The 21,914-nt window shown below is 43.4% G+C and overlaps 1 protein-coding gene across 4 annotated transcripts in view; it reads right to left on the bottom strand.

The window, feature by feature from the left end:
* The window catches only part of CWC22 (CWC22 spliceosome associated protein homolog), a 56,754-nt gene that overhangs the window by 12,367 nt on the left and 22,473 nt on the right, over positions 1 to 21,914 (bottom strand). For all 4 annotated transcript variants that reach the window (XM_058189489.1, XM_058189460.1, XM_058189479.1 and 1 more), the window contains 6 exons: positions 20,089 to 20,224; positions 19,806 to 20,012; positions 19,642 to 19,704; positions 19,418 to 19,522; positions 15,856 to 15,937; positions 14,487 to 14,547 (listed from right to left, as the gene is read on the bottom strand). In XM_058189489.1, coding sequence (XP_058045472.1) covers positions 14,487 to 14,547; positions 15,856 to 15,937; positions 19,418 to 19,522; positions 19,642 to 19,704; positions 19,806 to 20,012; positions 20,089 to 20,224 — 654 coding nt within the window. The remainder of the gene's footprint in view (positions 1 to 14,486; positions 14,548 to 15,855; positions 15,938 to 19,417; positions 19,523 to 19,641; positions 19,705 to 19,805; positions 20,013 to 20,088; positions 20,225 to 21,914) is intronic.

Raw genomic sequence — 21,914 nt, 5'->3', positions numbered from 1 at the left:
GTTCCCCATTATTTTGTACACATGATGTGATAGGAGTCATTGAGCTGCATTAGCAACGCGCTGTGGTTTCAGAGATTAATTGCAACCACTGATCCACTTGTTCAAGTCTTACAATTGAATGCTACATATGCTATTGGGACTTGCTGGCAGTTTACATTATATAAAAGAAACCAAAACATCTATATATCAATGGTTAAAACCAGCATATATGATGATGCAGATCTGACTATACGGAAATTCTCGAGTTACGGCCACAATTGAGTCCAAAATTTATGTTGCTAAATGAAACATTTGTGAACTGAGTTTGGAAGGATGGAAGGATTTATATTCCTTGTAGACAGCTGGTCATTTGCATCCTTTTAGAGGGTCACAGAAGCACTTGGAAAGGATGCAAATGACCAGCTGTTTGCAAGGAATATAAATCTTTCCATTCCCCAGTATCCAGTCAGAGCTGAAGAAGTTTCTCGGATGAGAAGCGAAACGTCTTCAAAGAAAAAACAAGAAAGTCCAGTTGCCTCCTGAAAAAGCACCTTTGGGACAACCATTACCTGGATGACTGAGAATCTTTATAGACTTCAAGACCAACATGAAATCACTGCTTTGCTATGGTTAATGTTAACTAGATCCTTCTGTTCTGAGCCTTTAAAGGAAATCCTGCAATGCTGATTTTGCTTAATTATAATCAGTATTGATGAAGAAATGGATAATCTTTCCCTGTAGTTAACTCTGCTCAGGCAAACATGCAAACCTGTTGAATGATGGTAAATATTTGTCAAGAATCTAATATAGGCAGCAATGCATCTATACTGGGCCACATGCAGTTCCCTTAAAAGACACCCCACTCCCCTTCATTCATAACTGGGAAGGGGGTCATACAATTCCCCAAAAGCAACCTTAACATCCTTTGGGCAAAGGATGTTGCTCCAGTGAGATACTATCACTAATACAGATAAATCACTTCAAAGCAGTTGATGAAGAAACAGCTAATGAAATTTCAAGAGCAAAGACAGAAATGCATATATTGCCGTTTCCTTGCCTCTTCAAACATTCCTTCTCTCAGGATTTAACCATAACTTTATTTTAGTTAATCCCAAGAGTTTTATCATCAGATTCCCCCTCTTCTCTTTTTCTTTCTGTAAACATCAAGGATATGCCTCAGATTAAAAGTGGAAAAGCGTTAAACTCGATTACACTCATTTTGATGGCACTGCTATTCTGCTACCTCTGGGACTGTCATCTGCTTAATTTTGCTGACCATTTTCTTCGGGTATTCTATTTGACCTCAAGATCCAATATTACTGGATCCGTGCCCCTCCTGGTTAGTACTGGCTACTCAGGAGGTGACACGAGGCTGGCTCCAGGGGATTACAAATGCTTCTTTGCGGGAGGGGGTCTTTCCCGCTGCCTTGAAAGAGGCGGTGGTGAGACCCCTCCTCAAGAAGCCTTCCCTGGACCCAGCTGTTTTAGGGAATTACCGGCCAGTCTCCAATCTTCGCTTCACGGCGAAGGTTTTATTTATTATTTATTTATTTATTTAATCGTATTTATATACCGCCCTATCTCCCAAGGGACTCAGGGCGGTTTACAGGCATTAAAAACAAATAAATACAATATAGATACAATGTAAAAACATTTAAAAGACTTATTCTAACGCCCGTCAAATTAAAAGTTAAAAATATAAAAGTAAAACCCAGTTTAAAACCCAATTTAAAAACTAGCTCAGTCCTGCACAATTAAATAGATATGTTTTAAGCCCGGCGGAAGGTCCAAGGTCCGAGAGCTGACGAAGTCCGGGGTAGATCGTTCCAGAGGTGGGAGCCCCACAGAGAAGGCCCTTCCTGGGCGCCGCCAGACGACATTGCCTCGCTGACGGCACCCTGAGGAGACCCTCTGTGAGAGCGCACGGACGGTGGGAGGTATTCGGTCGCAGTAGGCGGTCCCGTAAGTAACCCGCCCAATGCCATGGAGCGCTTTAAAGGTGGTCACCAAAACCTTGAAGCGCACCGGAAGGCCACAGGAAGCCAGTGCAGTCTGCGCAGCATGGGTGTTATATGGGAGCCACGAGGGCTCCATCTATCACCCGCGCAGCCGCATTCTGACTAACTGTAGTCTCCGGATGCCCTTCAAGGGAGCCCCATGTAGAGAGCATTGCAGTAATCCAGGCGGACGTCACGAGTGCGTGAGTGACCGTGCATAGGCATCCCGTCCAGAAAGGCGCAACTGGCGCACCAGGCGAACCTGGTAGAACGCTCTCCTGGAGACGGCCGTCAAATGCTCTTCTAAAGACAGCCGCTCATCCAGGAGGACGCTGTTGCGGACCCTTCCATCGGGGCCAATGACTCGCCACCGATGGTCAGCCGCGGATTTAGCTGACTGTACCGGGATGCCGGCATCCACAGCCACTCTGTCTTGGCGGGATTGGGCTTGAGCCTGTTTCTCCCCATCCAGACCCGTGACGGCCTCCAGACACCGGGACAGCACTGATAGCTTCGCTGGGGTGGTCCGGTGTGAAAAGTATAGCTGGGTATCATCCGCATACAGCTGATACTTCACACCGAAACCACTGATGATCTCACCCAGCGGTTTCATGTAGATAAAGAACAGAAGGGGCGAGAGGATCGACCCTGCGGCACCCACAAGTGAGGTGCCTCGGGCCGACCTCTGCCCCCTGTCAACACCGACTGCGACCGGTCGGAGAGATAGGAGGAGAACCACCGATAAACGGTGCCTCCACTCCCAATCCCCCAACCGCGCAGCAGGATACCATGGTCGATGGTATCGAAAGCCGCTGAGAGGTCTAATAGGACCAGGGCAGAGGAACAACCCCTATCCCTGGCCCTCCAGAGATCATCCACCAACGCGACCAAAGCCGTGTCCGTGCTGTAACCGGGTCGGAAACCGGACTGGAACGGGTCTAGATAGACAGTTTCATCCAGGTGCAAGGGAAACTGATATGCCACCATATTTCTACAACCTTCGCTGCGGCGAAGGTTTTATTTATTATTTATTTATTTATTTAATCAGATTTATATACCGCCCTATCTCCCAAGGGACTCAGGGCGGTTTACAGGCATTAAAAACAAATAAATACAATATAGATACAATATAAAACATTTAAAAAACTTATTCTAACGCCCGTCAAATTAAAAATTAAAATATAAAAGTAAAACCCAGTTTAAAACCCAAAATTTAAAACTAGCTCAGTCCTGCACAATTAAATAAGTATGTTTTAAGCCCGCGGAAGGTCCAAGGTCCGAGAGCTGACGAAGTCCGGGGTAGATCGCTCCAGAGGGTGGGAGCCCCACAGAGAAGGCCCTTCCTGGGCGCCGCCAGACGACATTGCCTCGCTGACGGCACCCTGAGGAGACCCTCTGTGAGAGCGCACGGACGGTGGGAGGTATTCGTCGCAGTAGGCGGTCCCGTAAGTAACCCGCCCAATGCCATGGAGCGCTTTAAAGGTGGTCACCAAAACCTTGAAGCGCACCGGAAGGCCACAGGAAGCCAGTGCAGTCTGCGCAGGATGGGTGTTATATGGGAGCCACGAGGGCTCCATCTATCACCCGCAGCCGCATTCTGACTAACTGTAGTCTCCGGATGCCCTTCAAGGGAGCCCCATGTAGAGAGCATTGCAGTAATCCAGGCGGACGTCACGAGTGCGTGAGTGACCGTGCATAGGGCATCCCGTCCAGAAAGGCGCAACTGGCGCACCAGGCGAACCTGGTAGAACGCTCTCCTGGAGACGGCCGTCAAATGCTCTTCTAAAGACAGCCGCTCATCCAGGAGGACGCTGTTGCGGACCCTTCCATCGGGGCCAATGACTCGCCACCGATGGTCAGCCGCGGATTTAGCTGACTGTACCGGGATGCCGCATCCACAGCCACTCTGTCTTGGCGGGATTGAGCTTGAGCCTGTTTCTCCCCATCCAGACCCGACGGCCTCCAGACACCGGGACAGCACTGATAGCTTCGCTGGGGTGGTCCGGTGTGAAAAGTATAGCTGGGTATCATCCGCATACAGCTGATACTTCACACCGAAACCACTGATGATCTCACCCAGCGGTTTCATGTAGATAAAGAACAGAAGGGGCGAGAGGATCGACCCTGCGGCACCCACAAGTGAGGTGCCTCGGGCCGACCTCTGCCCCCTGTCAACACCGACTGCGACCGGTCGGAGAGATAGGAGGAGAACCACCGATAAACGGTGCCTCCACTCCCAATCCCCCAACCGCGCAGCAGGATACCATGGTCGATGGTATCGAAACCCCCTGAGAGGTCTAATAGGACCAGGGCAGAGGAACAACCCCTATCCCTGGCCCTCCAGAGATCATCCACCAACGCGACCAAAGCCGTGTCCGTGCTGTAACCGGGTCGGAAACCGGACTGGAACGGGTCTAGATAGACAGTTTCATCCAGGTGCAAGGGAAACTGATATGCCACCATACTCTCTACAACCTTCGCCGCGAAGGTTGAGACCGGACGATAATTACCTAAAACAGCCGGGTCCAGGGAAGGCTTTAAGGAGGGCCTCACCACCGCCTCTTTCAAGGCGGCCGGGAAGACACCCTCCACCAAAGAAGCGATCGTAATCGCCTGGAGCCAGCCTCGTGTCACCTCCCGAGTGGCCAGCACCAGCCAGGAGGGGCACGGGTCCAGTAAACACGTGGTGGCATTCAACCTACCCAACAACCTGTCCATGTCCTCGGGAGCCACAGGGTCAAACTCATCCCAAACAATGTCGCCAAGACCACCCTCGGGCATCTCGCCCGCATCACCGCAATCTTGGTCCAGACCATCCCGAAGCTGAGCGATTTTATCGTATAGATAACCGTTAAACTCCTCAGCCCGTCCCTGCAACGGGTCATCCCGCTCCCCCTGGTGAAGGAGGGAGCGAGTCACCCGAAACAGGGCGGCCGGGCGGTTATCTGCCGATGCAATGAGGGAGGAGGCGTAGCTACGCCGCTTCCTCAATGCCACTAGGTAAGTCCTAGTATAGGACTTCACTAGTGTCCGATCAGCTTCAAACGGCTAGACCTCCAGGAACTCTCTAGGCGCCTTCTCCGCGCTTCATCCTCTCAGCTCCTCGGAGAACCAAGGAGCTGGTTGGGCCCTGCGCCGGGTCAGAGGCCGCAAAGGCACGACACGGTCTAAGGCCCCGCCGCGCCCGCTCCCAGGCCGCAACAAGTTCCTCAGCCGAGCCGTGAGCCAGGCCCTCAGGGAATGGCCCAAGCTCCGTCCGGAACCCATCCGGGTCCATCAGGCGCCTGGGACGGAACCAACGTATCGGCTCCGTCTCCCTGCGGTGGTGAATGGCGGTCAGAAAGTCCAGGCGAAGAAGAGAGTGATCTGACCATGACAAAGGTTCAATGACTATTTCCTTTAAGTCCAGATCTCTCAACCACTGACCAGAGAGAAAAATCAGATCCAGAGTGCCACCCCCAATGTGAGTAGGGCCATCAACTACTTGGGTCAGGTCCAAGGCCGTCATGGAAGCCGTGAACTCCCGAGCCGCTGTCGATGACGGGCCGGAAGATGGCAAGTTAAAGTCCCCCATGACTAAAAGTCTGGGGGTCTCAACTGCCACCCCGGCCAGCACCTCCAGGTTGTAGAGAGTGTGGTGGCATGTCAGCTACCCCAGTACCTGTATGAAGCTGTCTATCTAGACCCGTTCCAGTCCGGCTTCCGGCCCGGATACAGTACGGAGACAGCTTTGGTCGCACTGGTGGATGATCTCTGGAGGGCCAGGGATAAGGGTTACTCCTCTGCCCTGGTCCTATTAGACCTCTCAGCGGCTTTTGATACCATCGACCATGGTATCCTGCTGCGCCGGTTGGAGGGGTTGGGAGTGGGAGGCACCGTTTATCGGTGGTTCTCCTCCTACCTCTCTGACCGGACACAGACGGTGTTGACAGGGGGGCAGAGATCGACTCCAAGGTGCCTCATGTGTGGGGTGCCGCAGGGGTCGATTCTCTCACCCCTCCTGTTCAACATCTATATGAAGCCGCTGGGTGAGATCATAAGTGGCTTTGGGGTGAGATACCAACTGTACGCTGATGACACTCAGCTGTACTTTTCCACCCCGGGCCACCCCAGTGAAGCTGTCGAAGTGCTGTCCCGGTGTTTGGAAGCCATACGGGTCTGGATGGGGAGGAACAGGCTCAAACTTAATCCCTCCAAGATGGAGTGGCTGTGGATGCCGACACCTCGGTACAGTCAGCTGCAGATGCGGCTGTCTGTCAGGGGTGAGTCATTGGCCCCGATGGAGAAGGTACGCAACTTGGGCGTGCTCCTGGATGGTCGGTTGTCCTTTGAAGATCATTTGGCGACCGTCTCCAGGAGAGCTTTTTATCAGGTTCGCCTGATCCGCCAGTTGCGTCCCTTCCTGGACTGGGATGCCTTATGCACGGTCACTCATGCTCTCGTTACCTCTCACCTGGACTACTGCAATGCTCTCTACATGGGGCTCCCCTTGAAGAGCACCCGGAGACTTCAGCTAGTTCAGAATGCGGCTGCGCGGGTTATTGAGGGAGCGGTTCGGAGCTCCCACATAACACCTATCCTGCGCAGACTGCACTGGCTACCTGTTGTTTTCCGGGTGCGCTTCAAGGTATTGGTTACCACCTTTAAAGCGCTCCATGGCTTAGGACCGGGCTATCTATGGGACCGTCTACTGCCGGCCTCTATCTCCCATCGTCCAGTGCGTTCCCACAGAGAGGGACTCCTCAGGGTGCCGTCAGCCAAACAGTGTCGACTGGCGGCCCCCAGGGAGAGGGCCTTCTCTGTGGGGGCTCCGACCCTGTGGAACGAACTTCCCCTCGGACTTCGACAACTACCTGACCTTAGGACCTTTCGCCGCGAACTTAAAACTTATTTATTTCGTATGGCTGGACTAGCTTGATTTTTACCTTTAAATTTTAATTGAATTTGATGGGTTTTTAAAGTTTTGTAATTTTATGGGGGTGTATGTTATTTTAATATTTGGGCAAATTTAAATCAGTTTTTTAAGGGATGTTTTAACTATTGTGTATATCTGTATTTTATCTGCCTGTTCACCGCCCTGAGTCCTTCGGGAGAAGGGTGGTATACAAATTAAAATATTCATTATTCATATTCAAGACAATACATTTACTGGCTTTGAATCAATACGTCATTTCTTAGTTTGATGCTTATTCTAGATTAATTAATTTAGTGAAGAAACGAGTTACTGTCCCTTTCCCTACAACTGCAATATAGGCCTATAATTTTATTAATTCAATAAACAAGCACTATTAGTAAATAAATGGAGTAGAATCGAAAGCAAAATATTTGTGCAACTTTTTTTTTAACACTGAAAAGGACTGCAGGATAACTGCCCAAAAATGTCTGCCCCTCCCCCACCCAATTAGTTAAAGGCAACCTTTATTTTTGAAGTCATAAAACATTCTCATATTATAGTATACCAGGCCATATTTTGTATGCAGACACACATGGATTTAAGTAGCAAGCTGCAACTGTTTTTATACCTACTAGTTTCCAAATCTGGCAAATTTGGTGTATTGGGGGCAGGTAAATGACCAAACGTATCCCTTTTCATAGTTTTGTTAACTTTTTTTCTGTATCACTTTATTCAGTAAACACTGAAAGTTCTAATGAAACAATGTGTGTAAGTTTGCAGCCTCTGAAAGGAACAAACTGAAGCAGACATTAAAGTAGCAGCATGAATAATGCAATAAGGCTTTTAAAATGTTGGCGCAGGGTGAGTGATGAATTAGCAAAAGGCCCAATTTCTGTACAATCTATCAGGCCCCCCCCAAATGTATTGAAGTCCTTTTTTCATAAAACTTATTTTTTGGTTCCTATTCATTTAGATAGCTAATTGAATTCTTAGGCAATTCCATTATTTGCAATACAGTATAGATCTGATCAGGGGTGAAATGTAACATTTGTTACTACCGGTTCTGTGGGCATGGCTTGGTGGGAGGTGGTAATATGACTGTGTGGGCGTAGCCAACTTTTTTTTTTTTTACTTTTAAAAGCATTTTTTCTACAACCTCTTCAGACGAAGAGCTTGTAGAAAAAATGCTTTGAAAGGGTTCTGACGATCCCAGGTGATTTGCCTGATAACCAGAACCCCTTAAAAGCTTTTTTTTTTTACAGCCTCTTTGGCCGAAGAACTTGTAGAGAAAATGCTTTGAACGGGTTCTGACATTCCCAGCTGAGCCACGCGATCATCAGAGGCTGTTTTTTTTTTACAGCCTCTTTGGCCGAAGAACTTGTAGAGAAAATGCTTTGAACGGGTTCTGACATTCCCAGCTGAGCCACGCGATCATCAGAGGCTGTTTTTTTTTTTTTTACTTTTAAAAGCATTTTTTCGGCCAAAGAAAAAACACTTTTAAAAGTTTAAAAAAAACTATAATGATCACGCGGTTCAGCTGGGCATGCGGGGGGGGAGAAGGGGGGGTAGGAATTTTTGCTACCCGTTCTCCGGACCACCCGCTGCCATTGCTACCAGATTGGGCGATCCGGTCCAAACCGGGAGCATTTCACCCGTGGATCTGATACAAAAATAAGTATCTGAATACATAGGGACACCCCCCAAAATTTTTAGGATATAATCCTCAAGCTTCCTTCATCTGTTAGGAAGTATCCAGGTGCCTTTGGGCCAGTCATAAAATCTCAGGCTACCTTACTTTCCCCATTTGGTGTGGGGAACATGGGAAGAGGTTGTGTGGTATGTAAGCCACCTTGATCTCCTGAATGAAAGGCTGAATATAAGTCAAATTGATGAATAATGAATCAATCAATTACAGGTAGTCCTCAACTTATGACAACAATTGGGACCAGAATTTCCATCAGCCCCTGTCAGGTGCTCGCCCCAAGGCTGCCCACGTGTCTCCACCTGTCCAGCCCTGTGGTTCAGGACACTACAGGTGGCCTGAGGCTCGCAACCGGATGTCAGCCACAGACGGCTGGATGCTAGGTGACAGTAAGTGTGGCTGGGTGGCCAGCGGCTGTGGCCCTGGGCCATAAAACATGCTGGTAGGCAAGAGCTCCCAGTGCTGACTTTGCGGCTCTGTGCTTTATACTCAACGTGTACCAAGACTCCGGCCTCTGAGTGAGAAGTAAAACCTGGATTCCTGAGCTGCTGAGTTTCCTGTGTGTGTTTGCTTGACTTCTCCCTGGTCCGGGCCTGGACCGTTTGAGACATAAGTGGTTGCAGTCACGTGTCTAGTCGGACCCAATTTTATGGCAATTTTTACAATGGTTGTTAAGTGAATCACCATGGTTATTAAGCTAATCCAGCTTCCCCAATGGCTCCCCTGTTGTCAAAAAAGGTAACGATTGCAATCACGGGATTACAGGATGCTGCAATCATAAATAGGAGCCAGTTGCCAAGTGCCAAAATTACAATCGCATAATTGTAAGGGTTTGAATCATTGTTAAATGAATTGTTGTAAGTCAAGGATTACCTATAATCAATAGATCTCCCTTTCATACTGTCTTAGCACTTTTGTTGTGCAATAAAACCTGTTCTGTAAAGCCTGTATCTCGGAAATTAATGTTAGCCTATCCAAACTTCTAAAATCACTGCAAGATACAGAGGGTGTGTTGGTGCTGCACACTAAGTATGGCTTATTATTAATAATGGATAAAAGATTTAAACTCAAAGGCTCAAACAGTAAATCACAGCAACACACACGTTTTCCTCTTTCTAAATCATTGTGATAGGTATCCGATTGCCTTGTTTTTCACTCACTCACATATAAATATATACAGATGCATAACGAGTTATTTGGAACAAGAGCTACCATGTGCAGTGGGAACAGCAATATTCCCCAAACTTTTTTTTTTTTTTTAATCCCAAATCCCTGCATGCATGTAGGGCTAAAAAAGTTCAGCTCAGGAGAGTGATAAATGCAAAGGAAAAGACTCAGTTGGTCTCAGCAGCCAGTTTTACAGTCCAGAAGTTAGACGTGAGAACAAACTCTTCTGTAAACAGAGACAGTGTTAAGATAAATAACCATAGAAGAAACCTTGGATTTAGATTACAGTTAAGAATATCCAGGTTAAGCAGAAATGGAACTATTTCCTGGTTTGGTTGACAAACTTTAGCACAAGCATAAAGCACTCTTTTCCCTGACCTGGCTCCTTCCAGATGTGTGGATTTCAAGCCTCAGGATTCTGAGCGAAACAGGGTCACTGATGAACCCTCCGGAGGCCACCCAGGATGGGGAGTACTGACTTAGTACACTACACAAATATGTTGAAAAAATAAATATGCCTCTACTGCCTACATCGAGTCAGGAAAACACAACACCGATGGCTAGGCACAAGGCAAGTTCTTCTTGAGGATACACCTCCTTTCCATCAGCGAAGAAGGAGCCCTTTTGCTAGGTGTATATTAATTATACCGTATATGACAGTAACCGCTTTGTGGGAGAGAAGAAGGAGTTTATATTGAATGTATGCGGTGAGTAGAGTCGTTTAGTGCCAGGTTCCTATCGGAATGCTAGCATTCTGGAGGGGTGGGTGGGGGAGGCATCGTGGGTGGAATGGTTTGCATCCTTTTGCTTTACTGTAACTGCTTGGGAATTGAGGGGGAGAGACGTGGCCATCTGCACTGACTCCCTTTCTGCCGGTACCAGCATCAAGGTCGCAGTGTCCCAAGTACGACCTCTTCTCACCATCCAGCCTCGGAGATTCTCACAACACCTTTGTGCCAATTTATTGGCTACAGATGGACACGAGGTATTGGGGATAGGGGTTGAGAGCAAAATTCAGCCTAAAGCTTCGTGCCTGAATTCAGACTCTGCCTGACTTCTCTGCAATCACTATTCTCTCAGTAAAAGTTCCTTTTGAAATGTGAACTGTTTCAAGAGTTTTACTTTCTTGGGAAGGTAGCTGAGGCAGGTCCTTACATTTAGGCAGGAATGGAATAGAGAAAAGTTCCATGATATACAGTGCATTTCAGGTATAATCACATGAAGTGGCTTGCCTCTGGATGTAATACTAAACTATGATTTCAATGTGAACAAAGAGCCATGAAATCATAAATTCCTTCCTCCAATAAAACAGTGAGGCTGAAATTATCAGCTTCCTGTTCTTGGGCTTACACATTTCCTTCTGGCAAGAAAAGGTCAAATCTTCTAGCTTTCTTCATGACTCTTTTGGATACATTCCACTGAATTTCCTCAAAGCCATTCTTTTTAACTGACAGAAGGGGAAAACTATTAAACAGAAGAGTGGAGAATCATTAAAAATGCAGGTCTGTTAAGTTTAAGTGTAAAATTGAATGGAAAAAATGGATTGATTATTTACAAAACAGATATCAGATTAAGAAATATCAGATTGCCTTTGAATAATTAGGAAGTATTATTTTATATAATGGGGGGGTTAGGAAATGAAAAGATTTGGATGAGGTTAATTGGATTAGAAGGGAAAATTTTACTCTATGTTTGATTTATGTATAACAATACCTTGTGATTGACCCGGGAAGCCGGGGGGGGGGGGGGGGGGAGAGGGTTTTGTGGGGGGAGGGGGGGGGAAATGTTTTTGCTTGTTAAAACTTTTTCAATAAAAAAAAAGATTAAGTGTAATGAAAGGAAATTAAATAAAATGTATTTACCATCTCAGCCCCAGCCTTTGTTTTTGGGAAAGTTACACAAATTTGTTCTAGGGATCGGTGGAAACATTTAATAATATTGTCAGCAAAATATAAGCACAGATACCTAATTTACATAATGTATTTTATATAGTAAATTTACATAATATACATTTCTAGAAATATATTCTTGTAAGTAAAATTGCTCAACTTTGGTATTCAGTGTAATGTTATGTGTTAGAAAAATTTGTGCAAAGCAATCATTTATATACATTCTACCTGGAAAGCAACTTCCTGGGAAAAAAAGGAAAATTAACAACTTTACTGTTTTACACATGACTCTGTGTGCGTGCGTGCATGCGTGCGCACACGTGTGCCTTCAAATCAATGTTGACTCCTTGCAACTGCCTGAACTAGTTCCTGCAATTTTCTTGGCAAGATTTTTGAAGTGATTTGCCTTGTCTGCTTCCTAGGCCACAGACAAAGACAGGTCCAAGGTCACCCAGTTGGCTTCGTGCCCAAGTTGGGACTAGAAGCCCCCATCCCCTGGTTTTTAGCCAATACCTAAACCACTACACCAAAGCTCTCTTAACAGTAAATAAAGGTAGTTCTCGACTTACGACCAAAATTGAACCCAAAAGTTCACTGCTAAGCAAGACAGTTGTTAAGTGAATTTTGCCCCATTTAGCTAGCGAATCACTGCACTTGTTAAGTAAGTCACACTGCACTTGTTAAGTAAGTTAAATGTTAAGTGAATCTGTCTTCCCCACTGATTTTGGTTATCAGAAGGTCACAAAAGGTAATCACACGATCTTGGGACTCTGCAAATACATGGCAGTTGTCAAGCTTCTGAATTTTGATCATGTGACCATGGTGATGCTACAATAGACATAAGTTCAAAAACAGTCATAAGTCACCTTTTTTAGTGTTTTTGTAACTTCAAATGGTCACTAAACGAATATTTGTAAGTCAAGAACTACCTGTGTTTGACTTGTTATTTTACCTCACATTTTTATCCCTAAGTCAAAATGGCATATATACATAAAATTCCTGCCTCCTATTTCTCCATAGGAACAGCCCTGTGAGGTGGTTGGGCTGAGAGCGAGTGCCTAACCTAGTTGCCCAGTTGGCTTTCATGCCTAAGGGAAACCTAGAACGCACAGTCTCCTGGTTTATAAGCCATTATTTTAACCACTAGATGAAACTGGTTCTAATAATAATAATTGTAGTACCAAGGGACGGCAGAAAAGAAATAGAGAAAATCACAAAATGCAAAGACCTGCAAATAGAAGAATAATTATGGCAAAATGTCTATGGAGATTCTCAGTCATCCAGGTCATGGTTGTTTTTCTTTGAAGACGTTCTGCTTCTCATCCAAGAAGCTTCTTCAGCTCTGACTGGATGGTGAGAAATGGAAGGATTTATACTCCTTGCAGACAGCTGGACATTTTGCATTCTTTGCACTCTTGGATGAGAAGCGAAACGTCTTCAAAGAAAAATGAAGAAAATCCAGTTGCCTTTTGAAAAAAAAGCACCTTTGGGACAAGTATGGCAAAGGAAAGCAAAAATAGCACCAACTGTAATAGGTGCCTTAAATGCAATCCCAAAACAAGGGGAGCCCCACTTGAACACCGCTGGCATTGACAAAATCATCACCGGTCAATTGCAAAAGGCTCAGAATATATTATATTCTGCAATGATACCTTTAACACCATCAAGTAACAACACCTGCCTAGCTCTGGTCCTTGACAGATGGTTGAAAATCCAGATCCAGCCTAAACCTGCAGCTGACTGTGCGACCAACCATAAAAATGAAAAAGATGACATGTTCATCCCAATCAATCTATTGTAAAACCAATGTGGGTGGTGTGTTCTAAATTTATAATAGCTGGTAAATTAATAAACCCCACCATCCCATGAATAAAACTGTCACATTTGCACTTTAAGGGAACTTGTGCACTCAAAGCTGGATTTATGTCAGAACTTCTCTCAACCTGCTGCCAAAGGTAATTCACCCTGCATCACGGTATCTTTTTGATTCATTGCTATAATCTACGAAGACTCCCATGGTTTTCAGCAATGAAGCAACAAAAAACAAAAGCAAAATTAACAGTAGTGTGCAACTACTCAGAGATCACCCACTCACTCTTCCCCTAATGCCTTCTAGGAAAGTTGTTTCCATGAATTTCTGGAAGACCGTAAGCGAAGTGGGTAACCTGGCACCAAAGAGAAGACTGCTCACAGCATAAGCACCGCAGCAGAGAAAGATAATGGGCATACCCCTGCGCTGTTAACCTCCCACTATGGAGAACCGCAAGGAAATTTTAACGGGGGGCTACACACCAGTTGGGTTTCAAACTTTTTTTTTTAAAAAAAATATTAATCCTTTTTCAAACAAGCATACATAAGAATTGAACAATTCATTACCTACTTTTAAAAAAGGGGAAAACACAGCACAACAAATAAAAACAAAACACCCAAACAATCTGTAATTACAACTATATTTCCAAATCACCTGATTTTATTTATTATTCTATTTTTCACATTTTGAACCATCCATCATCTCCCTTGGGGGGAGGGGTGGGACTTTTAAAAAGTGGGATATAAGCTTTCAATTGTTTCACCAAGCCCATCCAAGAACTTCTCCCAAAGGAAGAGATAGCATGATCTTTTCTGATCGACAGAATTATATAATTTTCTCAAAAATGGCTAGATTTTACACACACACACACCCTCAGATTTGCTCATGACACACCCCAGGGTCACAACCAACTGTGGGAGAACCTCCATACTAACATCAGCTGCTATACTATATAAAATATGATTGTCTCAGTAACTGTATTTTTAATGCCCTTTTAGGAATGGAAAAGCAAAAAAACCCAAAATATTGGGTCTTTATTAAGACTTACTGTTTGACTGTCAGGAAAATCCATCTTCAATAGCTTATGGGCACATTCTTCAAAATCTAAACTAGAGAAAGACAGAGAAAGGGAAAATATACATTTATCTGTACATAACTGATTTTCATCCCTATCATGGTAAAAGCTTCTCACAAAACCTCAAAGTGACGTTGGTGCGACATCAAAACTATGCTGGTTTCAACTACTGTTCAGGCAAAGGCATCTTAAGACATCTCCACTTCAGTGTTTATAATATAAGAATTCCTTTTCACTGTACAAGAATCTCCAGAACTTCCCATATTTAGGACCTCTCTTACTGAAGTCAGACACTCCTTGTCACTTGATTTCTCATTGGTCTCTGAGCCTTAAATCTGCTGAAATAGGCTTACATGACAACCAGTTTGCTATAGCAGTAAGGTACCAAAGTAGAAAACCGGAAGACAATGAGTTCTAGTCTTGCCTTAAACATGAAACCAGCTGAGTGAATTTGAGTCTGTCACTCTCAGCCCCAGGAAGACGACCATAGAAAGTCCACTTTCAAAAATCTTACCAAAAAATTGCTGGGACTTGTCCAGGCAGCTGCCAGGAGTCAACACTGACTCAAAGGTATACAAACAAAGGTATACAAACAAAGGTATACAAACAAAGGTATACACACATACAGGTACACTTGCAAGAAGTTCATTAAAGAAAGAAAACAACGCATATACATCAATGTATGAACACTCCATTTTCCTCTTCATTAAAAAGCACAATGTATTTTATAACCATGTACATTTCTGCTGAAAAATAATTCTATTTTAGCAATTAAATGGTTTTTTTCCATGCACTCCAGCCAAAACCAATAGATTTTCAGACAGACTAAAAACAAGATGATTCTCATTTGTGAGTCATTATTACTGTAATGTCATATTAAACAGAAATGTACCAATTTTAGTAAACAAATTAAAACACTGCCTTTTTCCACAATGTAATTTCATAGAATAACGGTTTTGAGGTAAAGAAGGCAATTTTGCAAATATTTTTAGTTCTATGCCAATTTTCTTTTATTCTACAAGTGCAGTTTTATCCGTTTTAAATGTATGAATTTTCTAATTTCAATAGATTCAGGTTGAGAATCCTTCCACAATTTGTGGTTTTACAGGTGTACATGACTATAAATATTCAATGACAGGAATCTGAAGAGTTGCAGTCCAACAAATTTGAAAGGAATCAGTTTGGTAAGATATAATTTTGAAGTGCAGTCCTACACATAAAGAAAAATGTACAAGTGCTATAGATTGAATCTAACATTTTGCATGCTGTCATCTAGGATGCTAGTTTGTAATTAATGCTATAAATGTGTTAAATTTCAATTGAGAGTTATTTTTCATTTTACCTTGACTGAATTGCAAGGTAAATAGTTCGCCGGAAGGAAACCAAGTTAATTTCCGTTTTGTCGTGGATGGTAACTTTTTGTCCTTGATCAATAAAAGGAAACAAACAAAAGATTAGGATAAACCATTCAGGAAAATAATTGCATAGCATTGCCAACACATTGTTTCAGATGTGATTGTTCAAAATAAATGAGTTATTCATGAAGAATAGCTGAACTTGGAAGCTAAGCAGGGATGAGGCCTGGATAATATTTGATAGGAAACTATCCGGGAACCCAGCAAAAAAGGCTAGACATCGAAGTTTAAAAACATTCTGAAAGGAAGCAACCTCAGACGAAAGGAATTATCTTTGCCTTAAAAAATTACGTGAGGAAAAATAGCATATTTCACAGTCATCCCAGTTTGGTGTACAGCTTTTGGGTATTTACATTTAATAAAGAAACAATGAGTTTTCAACCTGGCTTGATATATAAATGATTGAGAGAATTTCAGTTAAATTTCAAAGAGGGGGAATTTTTCTACGCCTCTAAGAATACTATCCATAACAACATATAACAATTGCAATAGAACAGGAGGTAAGATTTCATTACGATCTGATGCGTAACTAAACAAACTGTTTTAATGTAAATAAATACCCAGAGTGTTTAAATAAGCTCCGTTCATGATGACAGTCTGCAGTAATTACCATCTTCTTTTTTTATTTTTTGGCCTGACAAACGCTTTCCTACTGTTTAAAAAACAATATTTTTCAGTATTCAGCATCCACCTCAATGTGTTCTTGTATTTCTGTATAACCATTTTCCACTGTGTAAATATTTTTACAGATATTAATTGTAGACTGTCAAAATACCTTTATAAGGTAGGTAAAATGAGGACCCAGATTGTTGGGGGCAATAAAAAAGTTGACTTTGTATATAATATACAGATGGATGAAGACTATTGCTTAACACAGTGTAAGCTGCCCTGAGTCTTCGGAGAAGGGCGGGATATACATTCAAATAATAATAAATAAATAAATAAATATGCTAAGCTACTTTATTTGTGAACCGTAAGGAGTGATAAATGCAAAACAACATCCACACTCCTACTTTTGTAAACAGTAAGTGTTTGCAATGGGCAAGATTCAGTCAAGATAAAAGTTTTAAAATCTGATTTCAAGGGAAATACTTTTAAACAAACCTTAATCCTAGTCCCTAGGGAGATAGGGCGGTATATAAATGTGATAAAATAAAATAAATAAAATAAATAAATAAATAAAATAAAATAAATAATCCTGGTGGTAAATTTTGTGGATCTTATGTGGGTTTTAAAGGCTGTCTGAATGCATATTGTATTATTATACTTAATATTTGGGCCAGGCACTCCATTTAAAACCCAACAAAAATACTATACTTCTCTATAAAACTTTATTTAGAATTGTAATAAAAATTAATGCAGAACAAGAAAAGAAATTTAAAACAAATTTAAAATTTAAAACAAAACCCAGAGTGGGATGGAGCCAGTCAAATGGCTCATTTGACTGTGTGTTATCACTGGACAGGTGTGTATGTGTGTATGGGGAGGAGAGTATTGTTTGTTTTTATATTGTGTTTTTACTGCTTGTGAGCCACAGAGTTGCTGTGAGCAAGTAGGCGGCTATATAAATTTTCTAAATAAATAAAATACATATCTTTGGCAATGACAGAAGCAGGTGAGAAGAAAAAAAGCTAATGTTTACAGTTGAAAAAAATCAAAAGTTGAATGGAAAAATGAAATAAAATGTGTTCATGCTAGTTCCGCCTGTGATCAAGACAACACTGGGCTTCCATTTCTTAAACATCAGTACTGCTTTTCCAGCAGAAACACGAAGTCGAGATTTTCAAAAGTAGATTAATTAGGCACAGGGGCTCATTTTCAAAAACTGTTTTTACCTCAAGTGAATAAACTTTATAAAAGCTTTAAATATACACAGAAATGCTCTGATTTATGGGTAGTAAGTATAACTACCCTGTTTTCCCCAAAATAAGACATTCCCTGATAATAAGCCCAATCGGGCTTTTGAGCGCATGGCAATAAGGCCAAGCGCTTATTTCAGGGTTCAAAAAAAATATAAGACAGGGTCTTATTTTCGGGGAAACATAGTAAATCACCTTTGATCTACAAAGTTTCACCTTTGCTAAGTCAGTACATTTTTCTAAGCACAACACAGAAGGCCTATGATGTTCATATAAATTTCCCCCAATGATAACATATTAAAAACATCTGGTCTGCTTCCATGTGCAAGTCAAGGTGTTGGTTATGGTATTTAAAGCCCTATATGGTATGAAGCCTGGGTACCTGTGAAGCTCTTTTTACCCCATTACACCAGTCCCACCCAGTCAGGCAGGGAGGGCAGGCTATCGATCCATCAATTAAAGAATTGTGCCTGGAGGGGTCCAGGAAGAGAGCATTCTCTGCCACTGCCCCCTGGGAAAATACTTCCCCCAGAGGTGAAGTAGGGCCCTACATTCGTGGCCTCTCGGAAATGTCCAATGACCTGGCTCTGACAACTTGCTTGGGGAAAGATGGACGTGCATATGGCCATCGGGCTGGTACGTGCCTTGAAGGCCCTCCCGTTTTGTGATTCTGAATTTTAAATACCGTATTTTTCGGAGTATAAGACGCAGCTTAGTTTTTGGGGAGCAAAAGAGGAAAAAGAAATCCTGCCTAGCAGGTATTCATCCGTCTAGTGTCCTTAGCCTGGTCAGCTTCAGCACATTAGTTTGTTGGTTTTGAGCGTGTGCTTATTGGGGCTGAAAAAAAGCTTCTAAAACACAGCAGATCGTCAAGAGGGAGCAGCAATGAGGACAGCAGGCGAAGCACAGAAGATCGCTTCGCTCACAAGCGCCTCATTGGGGCTTATAAGCAGCTTCAAAAGCACAGCTGATTGTGGGAGGGTGTTCCAAAGCAGCTTCAAAAGCATAGCTAATCGTGGGAGGGAGCTCCAGTGACTAAAACAGGTGAAACACGGAAGCAGTAAGAGAAGGCAGCAGCTGTTCTGGGTAGCCATTTTGGGCACCGCATGTCATGTTTTCATCCTCTACTGCATTGCGTTTTCAGGCGGCGACTGGCAACGATGTGCTTTGCCGATCTGCGCAGTCTTGAAGGGCTCTCAAATGGAGCATTTGGAGGCCGAAAATCCAACATGCGGAGCCCAAAAACACAAGCCATTGTCAGTGGCAATCTCTGCAGCAAGGAAGAGGACGCGCGGGGGCCGAAAGGTGGGCTGGGCTACATTCGGAGTATAAGACGCACACAAATTTTCAGCCTCTTTTAGGGGGGAGGTGGAAGTGCGTCTTATACTCTAAAAAATATGGTATTTTATTCTTGTTTTAATCTGGTTTGTTATAATATTTATACCGTTTTTCTTTTTTTAAGTCTTCTTTGTACGATGCCCAGAGTTGCTCTGTGAGGGAGATGGATGGTTTCCAAATGTGATAATTAAACAGATGTAATATAAATTAAATTTAGATTTATTGTCCTGCCATAGTGTATTACCCAGATCTCTGAATAGTTTACCCCACTTAGTTTAAATGGAACTCTTACCATCTTCATCCTCCTCTTCCTCCTCTCTTTCTTCCTCATCCTCCTCTTCACTACTACCAGCATCCTGATCGGCTTCTGAGTCACTGTCACCTTCATCCAGGATTTCTACATTACAAAAAAACCAAATTCAAATTAACAGATTGGATTGAGTCAGCAGCATTTAGGCCAGAGAAGGGCCTTAGAAATAAACAACCATGCCCAATCAAGAACTTGACCCCACATACCTTTTTTCAGAGTTTTGTACTTCTCTTCGTTTTCCACAAATTCAGGGTCCATTTTGAAGACATCTTCCCAAAAGGAGGAGAAAAAAAAAACAACCACTGAAATTATGCTCTTGCACAATTCTAAATCATAACAAGCACACGTCTGATTTCAAAATCATACTTACTGAGAATGTCATCGGGATTGTATTCGTCTTCCAAAGGCAACATGTGGGTAAACTGATCCTCCTCCTCCACAAGGTCAAGTCCTTCTTGAATTACTGGGTGATCTTTGAATCCATCTTTGCGCACCGCAAACATGACCTCAATCATGTATTGGACACGTTTGTCAGTTTCAGATTCATGAAGGACGTGGCGAAGGCGGTCAAAGATGGCTGTGGGGTAAAATCGGTTAGATGGGGTCTGCTAATTCAGGAATCAAAGAGGAACGTACCAGGGTTGCCTACTTACCGTTAATACCTCTAGGTGACACTTCCGTTAACTTGAGGCCACAGTCCTTCAGAAACCCAATGGCTACTTCAATACTGTCATCTGTAGGTCTTTCCAGGAGCAACGTGAGCATTTCCAAACACAAAACCTCGTGAGCCTGATAGGAAAACAATGCAAGTATTAGTAAAAATCTTAAAATAGCTGATAAAATACAACACTACTGCAAGAAGTGCAACGGGCTCAGGGCAACACATGCTAACTTTAAGACATCCCATCCCATCAAGAGCAAAGCAGTCGGATGTCTTCAGAGTCAGGTCTAATTGGTATGCATATAGCAATTTTCTAGATCAGTAAATGGCAATTAGCAAGGAGTATTGTTTGAAGCAAAACAGAAATAATAGTCAGCTAGAAAGACTCGCTCCAATTCAACAGGCCTTTTGTCTTTGCACAACTATTTGCAGACAGATGGGAAATATAATGGAGAATGGTGGCAGAACCTTTCTAGGTCCCAAAGGTGCTTTTTTTCAGGAGGCAACTGGACTTTCTTGTTTTTTTCTTTGAAGATGTTTCGCTTCTCATACAAGAAGCTTTGAAACACCTTCAAAGAAAAAACAAGAAAGTCCAGTTGCCTCCTGAAAAAAAGCACTTTTGGGACAACCAAGACCTGGATGATTGAGAATCTCCATAGACCAGGGGTATCAAACTGAGGGCCCGCAGGCTGGATCTGGCCTGTGATGTGGTCGGATCCGGCCCGTGGGGGGTCATCCTGGTCTACCCAGTGCAAAAAGGAAACATGCCAGCAGCTTGGGGAGTGGTATCAAGTTGGCCACGCCCACCCAGTTGGCCATGCCTACCCAATCAGCCACACCCACCTAGTCGGCCACACCCAGCTGGCTCCGAGGTCAACCACAGCCCTGATGCGGCCCTCAATGAAATTGAGTTTGACACCCCTGCCATAGACTTTTAGCTATGCCCCCTTCGAATGGTGCAGGAGTATGAATGGATTTTCCATAAAAATTGCAGACTACAGGAACCGTTTGCACTTCAGTTTGATACGCATACAACAGAGACTTCTCCCTAACAGCCTGCATCTGTCTTCAAAAGTGAAGAGATACAGAGTAGCCAAGAAGGCTTCACAGCCATTTCTATCTGTGACCCTGAGGACACAGATAAACCTCCACGACGACTCTACAAAGAATGGCTATGACTAGCTGTCTGTAAGGAATAGAAATCCTTCCGTTCCTCACCATCCAGTCAGAGGTGAAGAAGAATAGAATAGAATAGAATAGAATAGAATAGAATAGAATAGAATAGAATAGAATAGAATAGAATAGAATAGAATAGAATAGAATTTTTTATTGGCCAAGTGTGATTGGACACACAAGGAATTTGTCTTGGTGCATATGCTCTCAGTGTACATAAAAGAAAAGATACGTTCATCAAGGTACAACATTTACAACACAAATGATGGTCAATATATCAATATAAATCATAAGGATTGCCAGCAACAAAGTTACAGTCATACAGTCATAAGTGGAAGGAGATGGGTGATGGGAACGATGAGAAGATTAATAGTAGTGCAGATTTAGTAAATAGTTTGACAGTGCTGAGGGAATTATTTGTTTAGCAGAGTGATGGCCTTTGGGAAAAAACTGTTCTTGTGTCTAGTAGTTCTGGTGTGCAGTGCTCTATAGCAGTGGTTCTCAATCTTTATGGTGCTGCGACCCCTTTAATACAATTCCCCATGATGTGGTGACCCCTTTAATACAATTCCCCATGATGTGGCAACCCCCAACTGTAAAATTATTTTTGTTTTGAATTTATCGTGCCTGAAGCCAGATTAGGCT

The sequence above is a fragment of the Ahaetulla prasina genome, chromosome 1 (genome assembly GCF_028640845.1).
Source record: "Ahaetulla prasina isolate Xishuangbanna chromosome 1, ASM2864084v1, whole genome shotgun sequence".
NCBI lineage: Eukaryota > Metazoa > Chordata > Lepidosauria > Squamata > Colubridae > Ahaetulla > Ahaetulla prasina.
The sequence above is the reverse complement of the archived record's forward strand: the minus strand, read 5'-3'. Positions and strand labels throughout refer to the sequence as shown.